This window comes from Macaca thibetana, chromosome 2 (genome assembly GCF_024542745.1).
Source record: "Macaca thibetana thibetana isolate TM-01 chromosome 2, ASM2454274v1, whole genome shotgun sequence".
Taxonomy (NCBI): Eukaryota; Metazoa; Chordata; class Mammalia; order Primates; family Cercopithecidae; genus Macaca; species Macaca thibetana.
In genome coordinates, this window is record NC_065579.1 from 111,738,855 (window position 1) to 111,764,902 (window position 26,048).

General features: G+C 36.4%; 2 protein-coding genes across 6 annotated transcripts in view; one reads left to right on the forward strand and one right to left on the reverse strand.

Moving 5' to 3' along the window:
• PDE12 (phosphodiesterase 12) overlaps positions 1-26,048 on the forward strand; it is a 508,182-nt gene that overhangs the window by 309,357 nt on the left and 172,777 nt on the right. The gene's annotated exons all lie outside the window — the stretch shown is intronic.
• The window catches only part of DNAH12 (dynein axonemal heavy chain 12), a 248,319-nt gene that overhangs the window by 61,584 nt on the left and 160,687 nt on the right, over positions 1-26,048 (reverse strand). For 4 of the 5 annotated variants that reach the window (XM_050781109.1, XM_050781106.1, XM_050781107.1 and 1 more), the window contains 12 exons: positions 23,451-23,584; positions 22,806-22,968; positions 21,686-21,766; positions 21,164-21,340; positions 18,235-18,366; positions 15,663-15,752; positions 14,566-14,706; positions 12,344-12,585; positions 11,167-11,314; positions 10,720-10,865; positions 3,438-3,652; positions 2,141-2,333 (listed from right to left, as the gene is read on the reverse strand). In XM_050781109.1, coding sequence (XP_050637066.1) covers positions 2,141-2,333; positions 3,438-3,652; positions 10,720-10,865; positions 11,167-11,314; positions 12,344-12,585; positions 14,566-14,706; positions 15,663-15,752; positions 18,235-18,366; positions 21,164-21,340; positions 21,686-21,766; positions 22,806-22,968; positions 23,451-23,584 — 1,862 coding nt within the window. Of the gene's footprint in view, positions 1-2,140; positions 2,334-3,437; positions 3,653-10,719; positions 10,866-11,166; positions 11,315-12,343; positions 12,586-14,565; positions 14,707-15,662; positions 15,753-18,234; positions 18,367-21,159; positions 21,341-21,685; positions 21,767-22,805; positions 22,969-23,450; positions 23,585-26,048 lie in introns of all 5 variants that reach the window. The other variant, XM_050781108.1, reaches the window with a different exon arrangement.

A 26,048-nucleotide genomic window follows, 5' to 3' on the forward strand; every position in this document is an offset into this window, starting at 1 on the left:
AAGATTTCACAACAAAAACATCAAAAGCAATTGCAACAAAAACGCAAATTGACAAATCGGATCTAATTAAACTAAGGAGCTTCTGCACAGCAAAATAAACTATCAGAATGTACAGACAACCTACAGAATGGGAGAAAATGTTTGCAATCAATCCACCTGACAAAGGTCTAATATCCAGAATCTACAAAGAACATAAACAAGTTTACAAGAAAAAACAAACAACCCCATTAAAAAGTGGGCAAAGGACACTTCTCAAAAGAAGATATTTATGTGGCCAACAAACATATGAAAACAAGCTCAACATCACTGATCATTACAGAACTGTAAATCAAAACCAAAATGCGATACCATCTTATGCCAGTCAGAATGGTGATTACTAAAAAGTCAAGAAACAACAGATGCTGGTGAGGCTGCAGAGAAACAGAAACACTTTTACACTGTTGGTGGGAATGTAAATTAGTTTAACCATTGTGGAAGACAGTATGACAATTCCTCAAAGACCTAGAACCAGATATACCATTTGACACAGCAATCCCATTACTGGGTATATACCAAAGGAATAGAAATCATTCTATTATAAAGGTACATGCACGTGTATGTTAACTGCAGTGCTATTCACAATAGCAAAGACATGGAATCAACCTAAGTGCTCATCAACTATAGACTGGATAAAGAAAATGTGGTACATATACACCATGGAATACTATGCAGCCATAAAAAGGAACAAGATCATGTCCTTTGCAGAGACATGGATGGAGCTGGAAGCCATTATCATCAGCAAACTAACACAAAAACTGAAAACCAGACACTGCATGTTCTCACTTATAAGCGGGAGCTGAAAAAGATGAACACATAGACACAGGGTAGGGAACAACACACACTGGGGCCTGTCAGGGTGGGTAGGAGGAGTGAGAGCATCAGGAAAAATAGCTAATGCATGCTGGGCTTACTACCAAGGTGATGGGTTAAGTGCAGCAAATCACCATGGCACACATTTACCTATGTAAGAAACCTGCACATCCTGCACATGTACCCTGGAACTTAAAATAAAAATAGTACATATATAGAGTATAAAGAAAACGATAAAAATTACCACCAGAGAGAATTACTTTAACATTGAAGTGTATTCCTTCCCAATCTTTTTTTAATTCTTTTTATATATGTAGATAAACATCCATCTTTTTTTAAACAAAATATTACATATTCTGGATATAGTTTTATATGCTGCTTTTTCCCTCTTTTGCTAAGCATTTTCTTATTAATATCCTGTGTATATGTATATAAATGAATGTATTTCTATTTACAGTCACAGCATAGATTCCTAGGGGTGAAATTTCTGGCTCATTCAGATGCAAGTCAGAAGTCATGGTGTCAGAGGAATTTGAACCACAGCAACTCCATCTTGAGTAGGGGGTGGGTAAAATGAGATTAAAACCTACTGGACTGCATTCCCAAATAGTTGGGCCTTCTAAGTCACAGGATGAGATAGGATGTCAACACAAGAAACAGGTCATAAAGACCTTGCTGATAAAACAGATTACAGTAAAGAAGCTGGCTAAATCCCACCAAAACCAAGACGGCCACAAAAGTGACCTCTGCTCATCCTCACTGCTACATCCCACCAGTGCCATAACAGTTTACAAATGCTATGACAACATCAAAAAGTTACCCTCTATGGTCTAAAAAAGGGAGGCATAAATAATCCACCCTTTGTTTAGCATATAACCAAGAAATAACGATAAAAATGGACGACTAGCAGCCCTCGGGCTGCTCTATGGAGGAGCCATTCTTTTATTCCTTTACTTTCTTAATAAACTTGCTTTCACTTTACTCTGTGGACTCGCCCTGAATTCTTTCTTGCACAAGATCCAAGAACCCTTTCGTGGGGTCTGGATCGGGATCCCTTTCCTGTAACAATGGCATGTAACCTGAACCCAACTGCCCATACTAAAAGCCCAATATAACACAGTTGGCTTATAACTTACTTGTTACAGATGGCTATTTTAGAGGATTATGTGATTATTTATAGTAACAAAGTATAAAATTTGACAAAGTTTTAAAAGATTCACAAAACAAAAATATTAATGGCCTACAAATGTTCCTTTTTAAACCGTCTAGAAGCATCTAAGAAAATACATACCTCTCCTTTGCAACAACAATACCTAGTAATTGATCTTCAAGTCCTTCTGGAGTTATCATGAAATTGAGCAAAGACACTTTTGTAGCCAGCTCTGGCATATAGTGTGGATTTCTTAGTTTTGTGGTGATATAAAATTTGAAATCAAAGGAATACTCAATAATGACCTCACCAAGTCTGATGCAATCAATGCCACCTATAGTTCAGAAAACAAATGCATAACAAGTGAGCTAGTTACATAGCCCCTCACACTATGTACTTCTCTGGCCTTGCCTAGGTTACAAATAAATGGTCCTAAAGTAATTTAAAATAGAAAACAAGGCCAGGCTCGGTGGCTCACACCTATAATTCCAATACTTTGGGAGGCCAAGGCAGGTGGATCACTGGAGGTAAGGAGTTCAACACCAGCCTGGCCAACATGGTGAAACCCCATCTCTACTAAAAATACTAAAAAAATTACCTGGGTGTCGTGGTGGCACACACCTGTAATCCCAGCTACTTTGGAGGCTGAGGAACAAGAATCACTTGAACCCAGGAGGCAGTGAGCTGAGACTGCACCACTATACTCCATCCTGGGCAACAGAGCAAAACTCTGTCTCAAAATGATAATAACAACATATAGAAAACAGGAGAGGCAAAAGTCACAGACACAGCAACAAGTAAGTAGTTATACAGCAGGACTCTTTATGGGACATTTTCTTTGGTTGTCATAGAGCTTTGTAAATCAAGATTTCTCTTGAGCTTTCTTCCTCCATCAATTTTCAATTATGATTCTAAAATATATGTAAATGACTAAAGTTCTTAAAGGTAATAGCACTTGGCAGAGACAAATTTTTATAAACAGAAAGATATTAGGTGGACAATGTTTACCTAAACTCAACTCAGGCCCACATTCACAATCACTATTCATGGTGGCTAATTCCTATAATCCCAGCACTTTGGGAGGCTGAGGGAGGAGGATCACTTGAGGCCAGGGGTTTGACACCACCACTATTCATAACAATAGACTTTTTGTGGTCAAGGGTCACAGGATAAAGGAATTTCAAGCTGGCTTCAACTTCTTTATGTTCTCTGACAGTCTAGATAACAGTGGTTAAGGCAATGAAGAGAGGGCAAGGTATATATCTGGCTAAGGTTCATTCCTGATAGCTTGTTCCAAATTTCCTTTCACTCATAACAATGAACCAGAAGTTCTGCATTATTAACATTATTATTAAATTTATGTAGTAGGCTTCTTTCATGCCTCCAAGATAATTCAATCATCTTTCAGTTCTACAGATTAATAGAAATTGCTTTATACCTTGTTTAAAAGTTTGTCTAAGTAGTAAAGGCTCCAAAGATGGATCCAGTTCTTCACCAACATTTTCTAATAGAAGTGGAGTTCCAAACTGAATACAGTTTTCCAACGTTCTCATATGGTCTGAATCTGATAGCTTAATAACACTAAGCTGATTTTCTTTTTCAGAGTTTTTGATCCACTTATTGGCTTGACCCTGGGGGTCAATCATTAAAGGCCTAGAATATAATAAAAAAAATTCTGAGAGGAAGACATAAACATTGAGATTTCTTTAGAATTATATAAATAATAAATATCACCATCAATCTGTACAAAGTATTTCATATACATTATCAGGATTACTCTTCACAAAAGTCCTATGAGAAAAAAGTGAAAAGGAGTTTTTTTTTCTTTTTCTTATTTATTTTTCAAATGAAGAAATTCAGTCTCAGGAAGTACTCTGCTCAAGGTTCCAAGGTTCCAAAACTAGTTCAGTGTTAGAAATAGTAGGACCTTGTGAATCTCTGAGCTCTGCTCTTCCCAATATAATATGCTGTCTTCATGGTAACTTTAATACATGACATCTGTTAACATAATATGAAAGTAATACTATAAAATATTTGATAAACATTTAAAACAAGAGATCCACTAGCATATAAGGGATTTCCTCAGATTATAAGTAGAATTACAAATTATGTCCAAGTTTAGGGTGGTATATATCTGAGATCTATTTAGGAGTTTCTTCTGAGTTAGCACAGTAAAGACTGTGTTCAAGAATATATGATTCATGGTTCAGATGTGTAATATATGATGTGCTTTTTGCTCTTCCTCATGGATGATGCTCACTGTCCTAGGTTTCTCTTGTATTCAGTACGGTACATTAAATTTTCTTTTAAAAATATAGCCCAGAGGCCGGGCACGGTGGCTCAGGCCTGTAATGCCAGTGCTTTGGGAGGCCAAGGCGGGCAGATCACCTGATGTCAGGAGTTCAAGACCAGCTTGGCCAACATGGTGAAAGCCTGTCTCTACTAAAAAAAAATAAATAAATAAATACAAAAATTACCCGGGTGCGGTGGTGGGTGCCTGTAATCCCAGCTATAGGGGAGGCTGAGGCAGGAGAATCGCTTAAACCCGGGAGATGGAGGTTGCAGTGAGCTGAGATCGCACCACTGCACTCCAGCCTGGGCAACAAAGAATGAAACTCCATTAAAAAATATATATACACATATATAATTTTATTTAATTATATATAAAAAATTATATATATTTAATATTTATATATTTAAATAGATATATATACATATCACAGAAAAGGGAGTTTTTGTCCCATGTCACGTCAGCTTTCCCATTCTCTTTCTATTCCAACAGATTCTAGGGCTAGAGCTAAAATCCCCTTTCCCTATAAGCTCTTTAATTTACTCTCAAATAACTGTGTTCTTTTAGTTTCTGTCTTTCCCCAAAGACTAAACTAGACGACTGGACGTTTTCTTTCTTGGCTCTAATTGTGCTGAAATCCTACTTAAAGTACAAAAAGGTCCAGACGGTGCTTAAAATCTACTTTTCCTACCACAGCAAAGAAAGCAAAGGCATTCTGCAAACAAAGTTATTTTTTCATAGACGTTACCTAGTAATTACACTAGTAGATGCTTTTGGTACCTTTCAAGGCCCTGTTTAAAGAGACATTATTTTCTTCCTTTCATGTCCTTATTATTGGAAAAATACAGTATGTGTTCATTCCCTCACAAAATGCAACAACACCTATAAATTAACATTCTAATGTTAATAAACATCCTTGGTAATGCCTAAATAAATGTTCTTGGTTACCCAATAATTAGAGATTCTTGTCTACTCTGAAAGAAATCTGACTCCTATTTAATATAACCTTATGTGAATACTGGAAAATTGGATTGTTGTGTCCATCATAGAAATAAGGCCAGGCCATGGAATTTGCATTCTAAGTATACCTTACTCTAGGTATGAAAATAATACTAGCCCACATTTGAGATCTTTGAGCAGTTTGAAGAAAGCAGCATTATCCATCTACGTTTCTGACAGAGGTGGTAATTTGGAGGAAAATAAGCTTTGCTGTTAAGTAGCCAGAGTAATGTATAAACACTAAAAAAGGAACACACTATTTTGCATTTTATTTTTTGTCTCCTACCTCCACCTAGGAGACACAGTAAGCGTTTTCATCACGGTTGAAACATGGCAAAATCAGAACTTAAGATATAGACTAGAGTGAGATATTCAAAGATAATTACAAAAAACTAACATTTCTTGAGCACTTATGTGCTAAGTGCTTTCTCACAACATTTCTATGAAGTAGGAGTTATTTTCATTCACAGATGGGGAAACCAAGGCACTGAGAGGTCAAATATGTTACCAAACTCTCAAGACAGAAAGTGAGGAAGTTTGAACCCAAATGCCCTCACTCCAGAGTCTGAACTGCTCTCAACCATTGCACAATATTATAAACAGACAAGCTGCTAGAAACTATAAAGAGCAAGCACAATGATTAATTATCAACTACAGTCACAACAGCATGACTGGCTAAAAATCCTTCTTCCTCCTAGTGCTGATGGATAAAATATGACATTATTTTAAATGCACAGGTTAGTTGAGGCATGCATTTAAAAGACACATACATGCATTCACACATATCTAATACATAGGTACAGAAAAACACAGGTGCCAAAACAGATAAAACTAAAATCCAGAATAGTAAGTTTGTGAGCTAAACTGACAGCTGGACTTGGGAAGAGTGTCAGTCTGATAATCTAGAGGCTCACTGGGTCCATACGTGGGGGGAGGCTGGAACTGAGACCTTTGTATTAAGCTGAAACTCACAAAAGGCTTAAAGAAGTCACTGATAGAAAAAATTTCAACCCTATGCATAAAGAGACAAGAAGGAAATGCTTTGATTCCCATCTCATATCTGGCTAGGAAAAAGTGTCCCCTCAAAATGTGAATGTGTAGCTGTGGGTCTATATCTCATACAGGTTTAGGATATAAATTTATACCATCTACATGACTGAGGAAACTCCAAGCTGGAAAATTAACAGTTTGTGGCCAGTAATACTCCAAAGAATCCCAGAAGAAGTAAAGGCAAAACCACACTGCAGCTGAAAGTAGATTTGAAAGTTTACCCCTATTGCCACTCCAGTGGTTCCCTAACTGAAGTTTAGCCTTTTTTATTCTTGGAAAGCATTATATATATATATATATCTCAAAGATCAGAAAAATTTTAATGAAATGTCTTCTTTTAACATCTTAACATACACTCACAGTATTTGTTTCTTAGAAAATGGCTTGTTCTTTGATTTTAGGCTATTAATGGTAAATTAAAAATGTATTTGTATTTCTTAAGTGTAGCATTTCATACTAAAAATCGCTGAATTGTACAATTTAAAAGGGTAAATTTTATGGTACATGAATTATATATCAATACAGCTGTTCAAAATGATGGGAGGTGGGGGCACTATACTCACCTGTAGTTCCAGCTACATCAGGAAGCTGAGCCCAGGAGGTCAAGGCTGCAGTGGGCCATGATTGCACTACTACACTCCAGCCTAGGTGACAAACTGAGACCCCGATCTCAAAACACACATACACACACAAACACATGTGCATACACACCTGGACACATCAAACTGCTGAAAACTAAAGAGAAAAAAACTGGAAATTTTCCAGAGGAAAAAAAGATATATTATATAAAGAGGAACTAAAGTAAGACTTAGAGTAGACTTCTCATCAGACTATGCAGGTCAGAAGCAATGTAGTGACATCGTGAAAGAAAAAACAATAAGCCCCAAAACAGAAGCAAAAAACAACTGTCAACCCAAAATTCTAAACTCAGCCAAAAAAAAAAAAAAATCTTTCAAAATGAAGATGAAATAAAGACTTTTTTCAAGGTTGGTTAATAGATACAGAAATACAGTTATGTAGAAGGCATAAGATCTAGCATTTGATAGTGCAGTAGGGTAACTATAGTTAACAATAGTTTATTGTATAGTTCAAAACTGCTAGAAAAGAAGAATTAGAATATTCTCAACATAAAGAAAATATAAATGTTTGAAGTGATGAATACCCCACTATCCTGACTTGATCACTGTACATGGAATAAATGTATTAAAATATCACATATATCCCTGAAATAGGTACAACTATTACATACCAATTTTTTTAAAGATTGTTTTTTTAGACCAGAAAAAGAAAAAAGCTGAATTCATTGCCAGTAGACCTGTTCACATGAAGTGTTAAAGGACATTCTTCAGGCAGAAGAAATGTGAAACCAAACAGAAACTAAGAAATTAAGAGGTCCCAAAATGGGAAAAAGATGAAGGTAAACATAAGACTTTTTTTCTTATATTTAATCACTCTAAAAGATAAATTATTGTCTAAAGTAAAAATAAAGAGAATCTATTATAGAATTTATGGCATACGAAAAAGTGAAATATGTAACAGCACAAAAGACAGACAAGAGATAGAATTATACTGTTGAAAGATACACTATATATAATAGCATAAAATTATTTGAAGATATTCAGTAATAAACTAGAAATGGATGATATTATAAACACTAGCACGAACACTAAAAATAAGGAGCATTTAACCAATAAGCCAATGTGGACATAAAATGGAATCATAAAAAAAATTCAGCTAATCCAAATCCAAGTAGAAAAAGAAGAAAAAAAGGAACAAAGAACAAAGGAGACAAATAAAAAAGAACAAGGTGGTAGATTTAAATCTAAGTGTATCAATAATTCCATTAAATGTAAATGATCTAAATACTGGGATTAAAAGTAGAAAGAAAAACAAAGCATTTTAAAAGCAGTTCACAAGTCCTCACTAAAGTTAGAAAGACTAAAGGGACAAAGCAGTGAGGAAATAATGGATAACTCAACAAATAGTGCTGGAGTAAATGGCTATCATTATAAAAATAAATAAAATTACCTTTTGTCATGTCCAAAAATGCAAAAGAAGGAAGCAAACATTTGAGTCCTAATTGTAAAACGTAAGCTACTTTTCCAGGTCATGACTCTTCTTCTGAGAGCTACACTCTGGGTCTTCAATACTCATGGTTGTTACTCTGGCTTGGGCCCCACAGCTATAAGTTACTAAACCTAAGGTGAATGTTTGTCTCAAGCTAGACCAATCAGATGTTTTTCACAGGAATTAGAATTTGGACTCAGTGGTTATAGTTAATCTATACTACTCAACTGATTTTTTTTTTTTTTTTTTTTTTTTTTTTTGAGACAGAGTCTTGCTCTGTCACCCAGGCTGGAGTGCAGTGGCGCAGTCTTGGCTAACTGCAACCTCTGCCTCCCAGGTTCAAGCAATTCTCCTGCCTCAGCCTCCTGAATAGCTGGAATTACAGGCGCATGCCACCATGCCTGGCTAATTTTTTTTTTTTTTTTTTTTTTTTTTTTTTTTTTTTGTATTTTCAGTAGAGATAGGGTTTCTTCATATTGACCAGGCTGGTCTTGAACTCCCTACCTTGTGATCTGCCCGCCTCAGCCTCCCAAAGTGGTGGGATTACAGGCATGAGCCACCGTGCCCAGGCCACAACAGCATTTTCTAAACTGCAATTTAAATAATCTGAATGGTCACAAAACACATGGAAATGGGTTCTAAAACAGAATTAACAGACTCAAGGGTCTAATATTCTGTTAAACAGAATGATCCCTGCTCTACCACAGAACACGTTTTTTATAACTAAAACATATTCTTTTTCAGATTATATTAAATTTTGCTTATTGCTTAGAAGTTTCAACTTAAGTATCTTCGCTCTCAAGTAAAGTTTTGAGTGTAAACTCAATATATGATTATATACATTCTTATTTTATTAAAACAATACTGCCAATATAAACAGGAATTAGTTGTTTTGAAGTTTCCAGAAAGATTTGCAGAGAATATAAAACAAACAATAACTCAAACTTTCAGGATGTTACATTTTCTTATATCTTTAATTTATCTCATCTCAAAGAAGACCAAAATTTCCATTATGGTTTTAAAGGCAGTGAGTGTGATATCCTATTCCACAATTCACTCCAGCATAGTAATTAAGAGCAAGGATTTGAAAATCAGATTGCCTGGATTCAAATTCTGACTCTATCACTTATTCGCTGTCTTTACTAATTTAAAATTACTAAATCATTCTGGGCTTCAATTTCCTCATCTATAAAATGGGATAATAATAATACCTAACTCACAGGACATTGTGAAGATGTTGGGCACTTAGAATAAATAGTACCTGATAAATCTAAGAGCTCCATAGTATCTATCACAGTATATTTGAGATACAGTCCCATGAAAAGACTTTTAAAATTAGATGACACTGTCACTACATAACCATTATAGAAAACTATTTCTCAAAGGAAAGTAATTTTCCAAGTTTTTCAAAGTGATATGAATAAGAGGATAACAATAAAGACATTTGAAAAGTTTTTATAGTTATCAGACTATCAATGATAGCAAATAAAAAAGGTACCCATGAAATTGCATAAATTATCAAGTTATAATATCTTGAAGATGGATAGCAATACCTAGTTAAAATAAGTACATTGTATAGACAGAAACTAGAAATAGCCCAGATGTCCATCAATAGAATACATCAACAGTGATACATTCATAAAATGGAACTCAGCAACAAAAAATAGGAACAGAGTACCAATGTATGCAATAACATGGATAGATCTCAGAAAAAAATATGCCAAAAGAAGCCTTACCCAATAACATATACATTATGATTCCTTTATATGAAATTCTAGAAGTAATCCATACAAAAATAACCTAGGCAAAACTAACCCATGGTGGGAAATAATCAGAACAATGATTTCTTGGGGTGGGATGAGGGTAGGGATATACGAAAGGAACATAAGGAGACTTCCCTGGTGGTAGTCATGTTTTATATCTTGATAGAGATTTGGGTTACACTAGTTTATATCTTCGTTAGAACTCACTGAATGGTATGGTTTTGTGTATTTCATGTATGTAAATTTTACCTCAAAAGAATAAAAACATAAGCAAATAGTGAACTTTAGTTGATGATATGCATGCTGAAGTATCTGGAAGGAAGTATACCTATGTCTGCCATTTACATGGAAATGCATTTTAAAAGATGGGTTGATGGAGTGATAGAGGGAAGGACAGGTACATGATAAAGCAAAAATACTAAAGTGTTAACTGCAGAATCTAGGAGGTGGTAGTTATATTGGTGCTTATGATAAAATTCTTTCAACTTTTCTATATGTTTGAAATTTTTCAAATAAAACAACGGAAAAAATAAACAGTTTATATTTCTTACCAACGCCTTGAGTTGTTAACGATCACTCCATTATCTATGGAAAACCTATCTGTTGGTAATCCAGCAATATTCCAAGCTCTAATTTGTACTGGATCACCCAGGGTTTTACTCAACAAGAACTCCTCTGAACATGGGATTTTTTTCTTCTGTAGGAAATAAACAAAAATCTGTTTTCTTTCATCTTGTTAATTGAAATATTTTTTAAATTAAAATATCAGTTTAATTGTCACTAGGTAGTATTTAATAACGCTAAGGAATGGAAAGAAAAGAAATTAAAAGTTGAACTGTGGAACTATTTTACTGATGAAACAAGAAGCAAAAAAAGAAAGACCCCATGTTTTCAGTTATTTCTTCTTTTTGTCCTTGTTATCATCCTTTCCCCCAAAATATCCCAAAACATACTTTGGATGTTCTAAAACAAGACTTAAAAAAATATAAAACCATTACCTTGCACAACATGCTCCAATCTTTTGTACATGTTTCTCGAAAGCCAGAAGTGAAAGCACCAAGGTAAGCTATGACTCCTGCTGATACCAAGACATCGCCAGTTAAATTTTCATATGTTATCTGAAGGTCATCTGCAGCTTGGGCCCATCTGTGCCATCAACCAAAGGCAAAATCGATTTACAACAGAGAATGATGGGAGACAGTAATTGAAAGGGCAAGGGCTTCCAGTCCAACTGTGTAACAAAAAGCTATAAAATGTGGGACACCTGCTTATCTGTAAAATGAGGTTGGAACCCTTCTAGCTCTTATGTGCTATAACATGTATCTATGTTATGTGAATGACAATCTTCCTTTCATTATTAGAATATTAGACATTTCTTACAGGACTTGGCCCTTCACAAAAAGCAAAAAATAAACCAAAAAACAAAACAAAACAAAAACCCAAAACACCAACATTTTGCCTAATAATTTTCTCTTGGATGATTTGGTCTAGTGGATGTGCTATTTGTTTTAGTATTTATTGTTAGACTGTAAAACACAGGAACATTTGCAATTCATTGCCAAAAATTACACTTAAGCTGTATAGAAGCTGACATACTAAGAATGGTATTTTTTCCATTTAATGAAACCCATACAATAAAAAAGTGTATTCCAAAACTATCTAATCTGTACTACAAAGTCTTGTCAAACTTTATCGTGCTATTCATTCAACAAATAGAATAAATGAAATAGCTGGCTGTCCAATCCAAGTAAATACATTAGAATAAAGCTTACTGGCTTTGTTAGATCAAGCCAGTTATATCTTCGTTAACATAAAATTTAACCAATGAACCATGCATTCACTACTCCCTCCAAACATTGTATTACAAAAAATTTTAAACATACATAAAATTGGAAAGAACTGTACAACAAACAACAACATACTCACCACTTGGATTAAAAAAATTGTTACCATTTGCCTTATTTGCCTCTTTTAAAAGACCATGTGAAAGCAATTTGTAAACACCATCCTCAAGACTGATATCCTTGTTTGGAGAAGCCTGGCCAGGTGTCTTCCAGAATGTCCCATATTCTCAACCAGTCATTGTAAAATCAGTAATTACAATAAACACCCAAAGAAGGTCACATATTCAAGCCTGACATTCCTAAATCTTGTTAAAATAAATAGAAATCTGACCTTGATTTTTCTCCACCCAGTCCTCCAATTAATTGTGAGGCTCTTTCAAGTTTCTTAGCACAGAGTTCCACCTGGTCTTCTAAAGCAGCCTTTTCCTCTGTTTTCTCAAGAAATGTCATTTGTAAATTTTCCAAATGATGTTCTACTTCTGCCAGTTCTGCTCTCTTCTGATTCAAAAGCTCCATTGTCTCAGCTAAAGACTTCTGAGCTTCTGTTAAGCGAGCTTTCTTAGGAGCCACTACCTTTTTGGGAACAATATATGCAGATATGATGTGTACTATGTAAAATTGATATCTGTATAATTCCTCCCTTATAGATATTATGGATTAGAAATGCATTATAATAAATTACATAAACATTTTGCCTTAAATCTTCTGTTTTTACATACAAAGTAAAATATACCTATATATATTATAAAATAGATAAATCTGGACTAGCAAATTGTTACCTATAAAATGATAATTTACACTGGGCTACAAAATGTCGAAATATGTAGCAAAAATGTCACAAGATGTCTCAAAATAATGAGTAGGTGTCACTCAACTGTCGTCAAATAACAGAGAAAAACATATAACATGAAATAATAAGTGTTTGTTTAAACACATGAATATGCTTTGGGTGTTTTTTTTTTTTTCCTTTCCAAGCTTGTGATTTTCTTCCTAGTCAGATTGAGGCTTACATCTGCCTTGCCAGGATTAGAGCTGTGATGGTGGAAATAAAAAGGAAGAAAACCTTGATGCTCAGTTTCACTACCAAAACTGAATTTTCCTCAACAAATCTTGAAAAGTCACATTTGAATGACAAAAAAGGGATTTCCTAAAGTTGTTTTGTTATGCCCATCAGCATATCAACAATGCAGTTTGGCCAACTGGATCACTGAGCGTCCTCTAAGCCCTTGGTATAAAGAATGTAGAAGATGACCAGAGAGAGTCTGCGCCTATTAGAAAGTAGATAGACCTAACCCTTCTAGTAAATTGCCATGAAAGAAGCTGAAGGCAAGGACGGACGAGAGAGAGAGAGAGAGAGCAGTGTATCAGACACAAAATGCCCTGCTTTCTCTCTGCTACATTGAAATCATGAAAGAAAATGTGTTAAATAAGTAGACAGAAAGCACATGAAAGAAAATGTGTTAAATAAGTAGACAGAAAGCAGGAAGCTCCCTTTTCTGCTTCTGACTTCAGAGAAGACATTACTGCATATTTCCCTCCCATGCTTCTGTATCAACATGGGGCAGCTTGTATCAGAATAAAAACGGCAGTGTGGAAGTGTAGAGTGGGAAGGCAGGAAAAAGCCTGAATGCCTTGGCTTCTCTGCTTTGTAGAAAGGATCCACAAGATTCTACACATCTGTGGAACATGTGGAAATTAGCTGAGCTACCATGAGACTACCGTGTGAAGGGACAAGATGTTTAATGGAAAGACATCCTAGATAAAATTAATTTTCTTTCTTTAACAGGTTTTTTCAGGTCTGCTCCCTTGAAACTAACAAACTCTCTACCTCTCTCTAGGTACATGTATGTATATCATTTAGGAAGACCTTCCTAATTATTACAGCTTGATCATTTATTCTGTCTTCTGAGTTTGTTTTAAACACATGCTACCACATATTTTCATCTACCTTTTTATTTATATTTCTTTCTTCCTTAGGTAGAATTCTGCAAGCTGCGAGGGCAAAGCCTTTGTTGCCCTGGTCCTTTGCTAGCCAGATTTACAAAATGCTCTTAACTATTCTCTGCTCTCCCAGAAATTTGGACCCGGTGGGTATTCCATGAAAGGTTCTGTGTCAGTGCATGGTATTGTTTCAGGGGATCTTTCCATGCTCTGCCTCTTAACTCTACTGGATCCTCTTACTTCTGATCCTTGGAATCAACTTTTTAATCTGGCACTTTCCCCTTGATGGTTTAGATTTTTCTTTGCTTCTGCCTCATCAAACCTTAATTCCCCTTTGTCCTGGGTCCTAAAGCTACAAGTAAATCTGACTAATTTTACTCATCATCCCTGCTCCTGCATCACTACCACCCACACCAGCCCCAACCAGGTTATGTTATGCACAAATATTCTCTTCGTCTACTAGGTATGCAATCAATATATGATAATATGCTACAGCAGGACAAATTCTCTCTGTGGTCACTTTGAGAAACTTCTTAACCAGTAAATATAAGTACAGATTTTAATTCCTGGGAATATCTTAGTAGAATACAGACGTGCTAATCTTCAAAATACCTTTGCAACTCTATCGTACACTTCCATGGCCATAATCCACTTACACAGACCCTCAGCTGCAGAAGAAGCTTTAGCAACCTTAGGGGGATCAAATTCAGGGTTCGTTAAGTATTCGCTACGAATCTTCTGCATAACAGTCACCTATATAACAAAGATTTAAATTTTAAAATTTCAATATAGATCGCACAATCATCAGATGAAAAAATCATATACAATAAAAACATTTGTATAAAAAAGTGATGTTGGCTTTAAAAGCCAAAATAAGTATTTTGAGATAATTTAAAAATAAGCATAATTGTAGCAGAAATACATAACATTTGTGAGCAAAATATGCAAATGTATTACAGATATGAAGGCAAAATGTTTCTTCCAAAAATATTAAAAGACTTACAAGTTTAGGCCGGGCACAGTGGCTCACACTTGTAATCCCAGCACTTTGGGAGGCCAAGGCTGGCAGATCACTTGAGACCAGGAGTTTGAGGCCAGCCTGGCCAACATGGTGAAACCCCATCTCTACTAATAGTATAAAAATTAGCTGGGCGTGGTGGAGGGTGGCGGGTGCCTGTAATCCCAGCTACTCAAGAGGCTGAAGCAGGAGAATTGCTTGAACCTGGGAGGTGGAGGTTGCAGTGAGCCGAGATCATGCCACCGCACTCCAGCCTGGGCTACAGAGCAAGACTCCATCTCAAAAAAAAAAAAAAAAAAGACATACATTGAGAGGACAAACGGAAACAATGGAAAAGAACAATTAAACATTAAGAATAAGAATTTGGATAGAAAATAATGTGCTATACTTTTTAAATCTTACATAAATTTGTGTATCAGATTTCTTAATTTGTTATAAGAAGACAGACAACTCTTTCAAGTCAATTATACACTAAAAGAGTAACTTATTTAAATAACTTTTTAATTATCTGAGACAGGAATGGTTTTAAACATTATGAAAATTCATAGTATCATTAATAAATGTAATATCTCTATTATGTTAATCCTAAAATGGACTATTTCTATATGTGTTGTAAACTATTGCATAATATTAAAGTTTTTAAACATCTTAACCAAGTCACATTTATAGAAAGAAACCCAATGCAACTCACTGGAATGTTGTCCTTGTCATATTCTTTCAAATCTCTTAAGAAATTCATATCTCCCAGAAGTTTTTTGCTAGGTCCCCAGTAATCTAATATCTACAAATAAAATTTATGGAAATTTGTTAAATTTGCAACTAAAAATGCTAGATGTAAAATTTTTCTTCTTGAAGTTTAAGAGGTATTATCAAGAGAAACTAATCGTATACTTTTTGTTTGTTTTGAGATGGAGTCTCACTCTGTCGCCCAGGCTGGAGTGCAGTGGTGCAATCTTGTCTCACTGCCTCCCAGGTTGAAGTGATTCTCCCACTTCAGCCTAGCTGGGACTACAGGCATCTTCCACCACACCTGGCTAATTATTGTATTTTTAGTAGAGACGGGGTTTCACCATGTTGGCTAGGCTGGTCTCCAATTCCTGACCTCAAGTGATCCACCTGCCTCAGCCTCCCAAAGTGCTGGGATTATAGGCGTGAGCCACGACGCCCAGCTATCAACTTACATCTCCTTGGAAATTAAGACTTTCCTCAAGTACATGTTAAACATAAAATATTTTTAAATATGGAAATGCATTTATAGGCTGAATTTGTTTAAAAAAGTAAACACTGAAAAGGAAATAATGTGATTATTTCTTTTGAAAACTTCAGCAACTTGAGTAAACGCTATCACAATTTCATATAAGAAAATAAATTTTTATTACTTCAAAATTTACTTTCCTGTATTCTTTGACTCTTTTAAATAAGAAAAGTACCAAACTTTTTCTTAAAGACAAACTCCTCACTTACCTAGACTCTCCAAGTGAAATTAAAGGAGAAAGCAGAAAGCCAAAGAGTGAGTACACGTTGCTCTGCCAACCATAGGGTAAAAGCACATGCTACTTATACTGGCAAAAGAGCTGAAATAACCAGCTGAAAGTTCTTTTTCCTGCTTCTGGAAGCCTGATAGGGAGGTGTGTGTGTGTGTGTGTGTGTATGTGTGTGTGTGTGTGTGTAAATGAGAAAAACTTAATAAGAGCCTATTTATTTTCTCAATGAAGGACAGTATGGCCAAAAAAAAAAAAAAAAAAAAAATCTAATTCTTTAATTCAGGAATTTAAACCCACGTATTAAAAAAACCTGAAGAGAAAATTAGCCTGTACATTCAGTTTAGAATGGATATTATGCCTTCCTTTTTAAGGGATGTATCCTTGAATAATAATTGTAATAATAACAGCTAACATTTATTGTGCACTTACTGTTTGTGAGGCTTTACACCTAAAAACTTTATATGTACTAACTAATCTAATTCTCTCATTAGCTTTATGAGGTAGATACTATGAGTACCCTCTTTTTTTATTTTTATTTTATTTTTATTTTTATTTATTTTATTTTATTTATTATTATTATAATACTTTAAGTTCTAGAGTACATGTGCATAACGTGCAGGTTTGTTACATATGTATACTTGTGCCATGTTGGTGTGCTGCACCCATCAACTCGTCAGCACCCATCAACTCGTCATTTACATCAGGTATAACTCCCAATGCCATCCCTCCCCCCTCCCCCCTCCCCATGATAGGCCCCGGTGTGTGATGTTCCCCTTCCCAAGTTCAAGTGATCTCATTGTTCAGTTCCCACCTATGAGTGAGAACATGTGGTGTTTGGTTTTCTGTTCTTGTGATAGTTTGCTAAGAATGATGGTTTCCAGCTGCATCCATGTCCCTACAAAGGACACAAACTCATCCTTTTTTATGGCTGCATAGTATTCCACGGTGTATATGTGCCACATTTTCTTAATCCAGTCTGTCACTGATGGACATTTGGGTTGATTCCAAGTCTTTGCTATTGTGAATAGTGCCGCAATAAACATACGTGTGCATGTGTCTTTATAGCAGCACGATTTATAATCCTTTGGGTATATACCCAGTAATGGGATGGCTGGGTCATATGGTACATCTCTTTTTAATGGAATCCCACACGTTAAATACCTTAACCAAGGTCACGCTGCTAGTGGGGCTGGGATTTCTGAATACAGACATTCTAGCTCCAGAGCACATGCTTTTAACAACTTCACTATACTGCTTAACTCAGCAGATTTTCCAGCTAGAAAGAATCTTAGCTGGAAAAGTACAAGTACCTCAGTGTTCATTTAGTTCCAAGCCCATGGTAGTGGAGAATTCTGCATAGACAGAAAAGGAGATGGAAGCAACTAGAACCATTTTTTTTTTTTGAGCTGGAGTCCCACTCTGTCACCAAGGCTGGAGTGCAGTGGCACGATCTTGGCTCATTGCAACCTCTGCCTCCTGGGTTCAAGCAATTCTCCTGCCTCAGCCTCCTGAGTAGCTGGGATGACAGGTGCCTGCCACTGCATCCGGTTAATTTTTGTATTTTAGTAGAGACGGGGTTTTACCACGTTAGCCAGATTCATCTGGAAACACATTTTTTTGACACTACATTGTCTTAGCTTTACCCTAGAATATATACAGACAATATCTGGAAAACAATGTTTCTTCCCTAATTTGGGTACTGTTGATATTTGATAATAGTTGCTGCTGACAAGTTCTATACATTCATGAATATGATTCAAATCTGTGTCAAGTTATTACCTTGCCTCCAGTCCCTGAAGGATCTGAAATTTTTTCTGGTTTTATATCTTTCATGACACAAACAGCAGCCATAACTAGTTTAACACCAGATGGAGGATTCTTCATTGATTTCACAATCGTAATGTCAGCTGGCTAAAAGAAAAAAACAAAAACAAACAGGACATCTTCAGAATAGTTTACTTTTAAATAATGAAAAAATTTTAAAGTAATGTTGGAGAATAATGAAAGCACTCCTTTTTATTTGAAATCAAAGTTTTGTTGTTTTTATTTTTTATTTATTTTTTTACTTTATGTGGTTATGAAACAATTAGCAAAAGAGAATTCAGCACAGATTAAGACTAATGGTTCTCAAATGTTGGGAGGGGTCAGTCATAGATACTTATGAGAATATAATGGCAGCTATAAATCCACCAGAAAATATAGTTTTTCACATATACAATCACATACCACACCCATTTGTGGAACCTAGGTTAAGAATCCTAATTTAGATGAAGATTTAATTCTGTATTTGCTTATATATATTAGTTGTATTGAAGATGAAAGAAGAGGTAGGTCCCAATTCCAAACCTATTTTCTAAAAAGGTATACATTTTTATAATAGATAGTATAGATTCATTTACCCACACCAATATATTTCTGACATTTCTTGCAAGATGCAAATGCTGGAAAGCTAACAACTATATATCTTAGTTTTTCATGCAACTAGAGTTCTGGGTGAGAATTCGATTCCAGATCACTTGAGTGGTACTAGAATTCAGACAATAAATGGGGAGAGTGGCAGGGTGCAAGACATCCATTGTGACAATGTAGATTATAGTGGAGGTCATGTGGCACTGTAGGAAGGCTCTGCAGGCTTCCTACTCAGAGGGACAGCTGCTCTGGTAGACCATTTCTGCGGTATGTCTTTGTGAGTCATTCCTGGAGGCTCAGCCTCTTCCAACAATTCTGTAATCCATTTATAAAATTCCCTAAAGAATCTTTGTCTGCTTATACTAAATAGAGTTAACTCTCTTCTCTGTAACTGAACTCTAACTCAGGTAATACAGCATTTGATATCAGGAAGGGTATAAGCAACAGACTCTCAATGAAAGGGGACCCTAGTATTAATGACCTAAATTGAAGGCATCAAGAATCCTATATCAGGGGATGGAGTGCTGAAAGTTCATGGAATATAGAGAGAAGTTACTTACTTGAGAGTTACATGAGAGAAGTTGCTCATGGTCACCTAGAATGGAGTGCCTCTTAAAACAAGGCTTTGTCAAAATAAGTAGCTGCTGTAATAAATCTCTAAGGAGAGAATGCAGAAAGATCACAGGGTAATAAGTGACTCTTAAATGTGCCAGAAATTAGCCAGGCATGGTGTCACGTGACTGTAGTTCCAGCTACTCAGGAAGCTGAGTCGGGGGGTTGCGGGGTATTACTTTAGCCCAAAAGTTTCAGGTTGTGGTGAGCTATGATCACATCGCTGCACTCCAACCTGAGTGACAGAGTGAGACCCTGTCTCAAAAAAAAAAAAGAAAGAAAGAAAGTACCTGAGAGCATGAAGAAAGAACATAATAAGCTCAGCGTTTTAAATTCCTGATTCACAGCGCATTGAGAGCACTAGGAAATTTCTATAAATGCCCTAAAATAATCTCTTGTCTTATAACTACAGGGCTGATGTTACTGAAAATCAGAGAGTTTGATTCTGTGAAATGCTGAATTACCCACAGGTTGAGTTTACAGTCTTGTCAGGTCTGTTACATGAAAGAAAGAGTATTGATTAGGAAAAAAGGCAAAAAATGGGACCTGAATACACTGTTGACCCCCTAGTCAACAGATGCTGTCTCTCCTGCTGTGCTTGGTGCAGTTGTTCTGGTCTTCCCGAAAGACCTGTAAAAAGTTGTGTACAACATAATGTGGTACAGATGGTGCCACTCACAGCTGTACTGGAAATGGCCTTTAAGTTTTTCTGTGTATGCAGGTCCAGGAGGCTGCAGAAGACTAGCTCCACACTGTACTTAACATATGCCTGCTGGTCCACGTACAGAACCACTTTGGCCTCTTGGAGTCTATTCGTCTCATTCCACTAGAATATCCTGAATGAAAATTATAAATAATATACAAAAAGCAAAAATAGGCCAGGCATGGAAGCTCATGCCTATAATCCCAGCACTTTGAGAGGCCAAGCTGGGAGGATCACTTGAGCCCAGGAGTTTGAGACCAACATGGGCAACATAGGGTGACCCTGTCTCTATAAAAAAAAAATATTTAAAAAGATTAGCCGGCCGGGCGCGGTGGCTCAAGCCTGTAATCTCAGCACTTTGGGAGGCCGAGACGGGTGGATCACGAGGTCAGGAGATCGAGACCATCCTGGCTAATATGGTGAAACCCCGTCTCTACTAAAAATACAAAAAACTAGCCGGGCGCGGTGGCGGGCGCCTGTAGTCCCAGCTACTCGGGAGGCTGAGGCAGGAGAATGGCGTAAACCCGGGAGGCGGAGCTTGCAGTGAGCTGAGATCCGGCCACTGCACTCCAGCCTGGGCGACAAAGCGAGACTCTGTCTCAAAAAAAAAAAAAAAAAAAAAAAGATTAGCCAGGCATAGTGGTGTGTGTCTGTGGTCCTAGCTACTGAGGAGGCTATGGTAGGAGAATCATTTGAGCCCAGGAGATGGAGGCTGCAGCGGGCCATGACTGCACTACTGCACTCCAGCCTGGTCAACAAAGTGAGACTCTGCCTCAAAAATAAATAAATAAAATAAAATAAAATAAAAATAAAATAAAATAAAACAATATATCAAAGGCAAACTGTTAAGAGGCAAGTTTCATTTGATTAGAAAGAAACAAGATAATGCCACCTACTGAAATACAGCCACTTCTAATAAGCCAAATACCCATATTCAACTTCCCTCTGTTGATGAAACACAAAGTAGTTAATTCAAACACATGCCTTAAGTGTATCCAGTGCAGACAGAGCTGCTTCCAAGGCTGGAATTGCCTCAGCTAGGTCACTTTCACACTCATTTTTCAGAGCTTGGGCTTCTTCAGCTTTCCCACTGGCTACCTCTTCATCCAATTTCACAAATTGTCTTTTCGCTTCCACTTGTACAGACTCTATCTCAATAACCTAAAGAAGTGAAAGATGAAGACAATTTCTCAAACACCCTATTGCTTTTTCAATCCTAGACAAAAGAATATTTGAAAATCAGGGAATCTAACATATCATTTTGAAGGATAGAAGGGTCTATAATAAAATCAGGAGAAATACAAATACATGTGAACTAATTTGGAAATCGGCTTCACAAATTCCTTCAAAAAAGACAGAACCCACATTGGACCCAATGAGACAGCCAGTCAATGGAAAAGGGTAAAGTCTCTAAAGTCTAGTGGCAAAAAATTAACTCTTACTTTCTAGGCTAATTTTACATATTTCAATTGTCCTTTGACATCAAAAACATTCAGGATACTCTACCTGCATCATATTTGCATTTTCGATTTTAGCTTCCTCCAATTTGGGCTGTAATTCAACAAGCTCCATTTGCATTTCACCAACCTAAAGAGACAGTTTATAATATGATTAAGTTTCCATTGCTGTAATTGCTATTGAAACCAAATGCAGAAAATATAAATTTAAATGTATCCATAAAAGTATTGGAGCAGAAAATCTCAACTTTTTCTGCTAGTTCTTTGCATGATAAACAAAACTATGAAAGTGTGGGCCAGGGCCAAGCACAGTGGCTCACGTCTGTAATCCTAGCACTTTGGGAGGTCGAGGCAGGTGGACTGCCTGAGCTCAGGAATTCGAGACAAGCCTGGGGAACATGGTGAAATCCCGTCTCTACTAAAAATACAAAAAAATTGCCAGGCATGGCAGCGTGCACCTGTAATCCCAGCTATTCGGGAGGGTGAGACAGAATTGCTTGAACTTGGGAGGTGGAGGTTGCAGTGAGCCAAGATTGTGCCATTACACTCCAGCCTGGGTGACAGAGTGACACTCCATCTCAAAAAAAAAAAAAAAAAAAAAAAAAAAAAAAAAAAAAAAAAAAAAGGCGTGGGCCAGTTTTCTTCACAGAAGACCTCAGTAGGAGAATGCAGTTGCCATGGAAGAAATGTAGATTGAAAACAAAGCAGCATCTCAGAGTATTCCTGGTATACTATGTGCATGACATATGATACAAAGATCAGCCAACCAAACCTCTATTACTTATGTTGAACTAACACTAATTATTACTAGCACTTATTTAAAAAACCACAAATCTCATATTTAACCAGCTTTTATAATAAAAAGCGACCTAAACTTATATTCTCTTAAATGGCAAAAAATTAATTAAAAATAAAACATGATCTATTTGAGCTGTGTGGTCTAGGCAACTTACTGAACTTCTATAAAACTTACTATACTCATTTGTAAAATGAGGATCATAAAAGTGTCTACATTATAGAGTTGTTATGAAGAATAACTGAAGGAATAGATGTGAAATACATAACAAAGAGCCTGGCATATCACATATTCTCAATAAATTATAGCTTGTATTATTATTTCTTATACTTCTCAGTATATATTATCATTCTGAGCAGCTCATCAAATTTACCTGAGACTCAGCAAAAGCTAATTTGTCAAGCCCATTCACGTATCGCTGTTTTGCTTCCATGACAGCTTGTCGCTTCTTTGTCAAAAGCTGTCGAAATGAGCCAATGAGTTCAAGATAAGAAGTGGCAGTAACATAGTTATGTCGTCCTAACTCATGCAAGAACCTAAAAGAGAGGCAGATAATATACTTCACTATAAGTAATGGATTCCACAAAAAGGTAAATTCAACATACCAGTAACAGACATTTAATAAAGATTACATTTTATATAGAAGTTAGTGAGTACTTGAACATTGTAAGACTCTAGAATCCTACATATTACCACATTATAATTTCTTGTCTCTAAAATAACAACTAGTGGTGACATATTTAAAAGGCACAAATCAAGTGAGATCCTATCTTTTAAAAAACCACAGATCAACAAATATGTCTATAAAAGATGAACTATAGCAAAAAAGAATCAGACTATTTCACATGTTTCATAAGCCAGGAGGATCTAACTTGGTAAGTGACCCAAGATATCACGTAAACCAGGTAAGTACAGTAGGAAAGGGGATAGCAGATAAGATAGCAAATACATGTGAATTAATTTGGAAATGGGCTTCACAAATCCCTTCATTGTCATTTTAAAATTTACTAATATTAACCTTTCTGAAAGATCCATAATGGAGGTGTGAAAGTGTTTACAGATTGGAACTATCTCTTGTCGTTCAACCTCAGTAAGCTCCAGTGTTTCTAAGAATTTCACAGCTACACGTTCAAGAGCATCTTCAGGCCATGACTAAAAACAAGAAAAAGAAAAACTCTTGAAATTTAAGATGAACAGTAGTCTCATTCCAACTCCATAAGTTAATGCATAATAAGTTGCATGACTTCCTATGGGAGAATAATTTGGTTTTGAGAAAATTAAAATTTTAATGAACAAAGCAGAATAAGAGACACTGAGGTCTCTGAAAGACCTAATATTCTTATATACTAAAATGAAAAAAAAGGATAATATAAAGAAAGGATCAATGAAGTTTTATTTATCAAAGATATATTACACTGCCTTCCCAACTCTTCCACTTGGATGTCTAGTAGGCACCCCAAATTTATCATGACAGTGGCAGAAGCTGCTAGTTGTCCACCCAATATCTACTAGCCCTTTCTTCCTTGGGACTCCAATTTTATTCTAGATAGCAATATATCCAGCTAAAAGACTAGATTTCCTAGACTCCTTTGGAATTCAGGATGGCCAATGACACATAAGCAGTTGTTGGGTGGGGACTTCAGGGTAGAGCTAGGACATCCTTTTTGGCCTACTTTCATTCTTCTACTTCTTGTTTGGAACACAATTGTGAACAATGGCACTCTAGCAGCCACCTCACCTCCCTAAGTTACTTTGAGAATGGAAGTCGCATGCTAAGGATAGTAAAGCAGAATAACTTGGGATCCTCATGACTTTGTTAAGCCACAAAAGCCCCACTCTGCTTACCTTTAGATTTTTTTTTCCTATGAGAGTTAAAAAACCCAATGTGTTTGGTTTGGGTTTCTATTACTGGGAGACCATCACAATTTCTACTATAACACCCAAAGGTGATTTTTAAATTTTCTTCCCTACAAATTTGCTTCCTAGCCAGTCCTCTCCATCTTAGTGAAATGGTTCCTTCCTTGGCTTTCCTGCAATATGTCAAGCATGCTCCTACCTCTGGGTCTTTGGAGGTGCTTTTCCCTCTGACTAGAACCCTCTCCCTCAGACCTCCATGTGGTTCATGCTCTCACTTCCTTCACATCCAAGCTCATATACCGACTTATCAGGAAGGCCTTCCCAGAGCACTCTTTATAAAACAGCATTACTTCCCTCATTACTCTGCCTTTTATACTGAGTTTTCTTCTCAGCACTTACCAATACATGGCATATCATTAATCTTTATTTGCTCACTGGAGTATTTTCCAGGTTTCCTTTCATTTAGTTTCAATACTATGCTTATAATTTTTTTTCCTTTGTAGCAGATAATACGCATTTTAAGACCAATTTTTTTTTGGTGTCTAGCCTAAGCACATACTGCCAGTGTATGCATTTTTTATTAATAGATTGTTATATTCATGTGATCCAATTGTACCAATACATATTTTAAATCTAAGAGAGACTTCTAAAGAACTATTAAGATTAGTGAAATTTTATAAAATGCCAGGTTAAATGTCATATAACTTACACATCATTAAAAAATACTATGGAGGCTTATCTTTTTGTTCTGCATGCTTCATTTTTAATCATCCTGCTAATTATCATGCATATTTAATACTATCTGTAGCAGTTAGGATATTTATGACTAAAGAGGCAGAAAACCAGTCTTACTGTATCTTCAAAAAAGAGAAGATGCATATTCTTATAGAGTAATACCCAGAAGTAGGGTATTTCCAGGGTTGCTTCATTTAGAAGCTCAACTATATTATCAAGTATTCACGTTTTTTCCATCTTGTTCCTTTCTCAGTGCACTTTATTTCATCCTTGGGCTTGTCCCATTATGGTGACATGATGACTGCTGCAGCTATGGGCATCACATTCTCAAGCAACAAGATTGAGAGACCAAAAAAAGGCCCTTTTATTACCATGTGACTCCTTTTATAGTGAAAATACTTTTTTTCCCCAAAGCTCCCCAGGACCCACTGGCAAGGAATGGTTCATACATGGGCTCAGGCATAAAACAATCACTAGCAAGAGAAATGAAAGCATATATACACACACACACATACACACACACACACACACACACACACACACACATATATATATATATATATATCTTTTTTTTGAGACGGAGTTTCACTCTGTTGCCAGGCTGGAGTGCAGTGGCACAATCTCGGCCCACTGCGACCTCCGCCTCCTGGGTTCAAGCAATTCTCCTGGCTTAGCCTCCTGAGTAGCTGGGACTACAGGTGTGCAGCACCACACTGAGCTAACTTTTATATTTTTAGTAGAGACGGGGTTTCACCATGTTGGCCAGGATGGTCTCCATCTCTTGACCTCATGACCCACCCGCTTCGGCCTCCCAAAGTGCTGGGATTACAGGTGTGAGCCACCGTGCCCGCCTGAGAGCACCAATATTGGCTTAGGGCTGGGCACAATGGCTCATGCCTATAATCCCAGCACTTTGGGAGGCTGAGGTGGGAGACAAGCTTGGACGACATAGAGAAACCCTGTCTCTATAAAAAATTTAAAAATGAGTTGGGCATGGTGGCATACACCTATAGTCCCAACTACT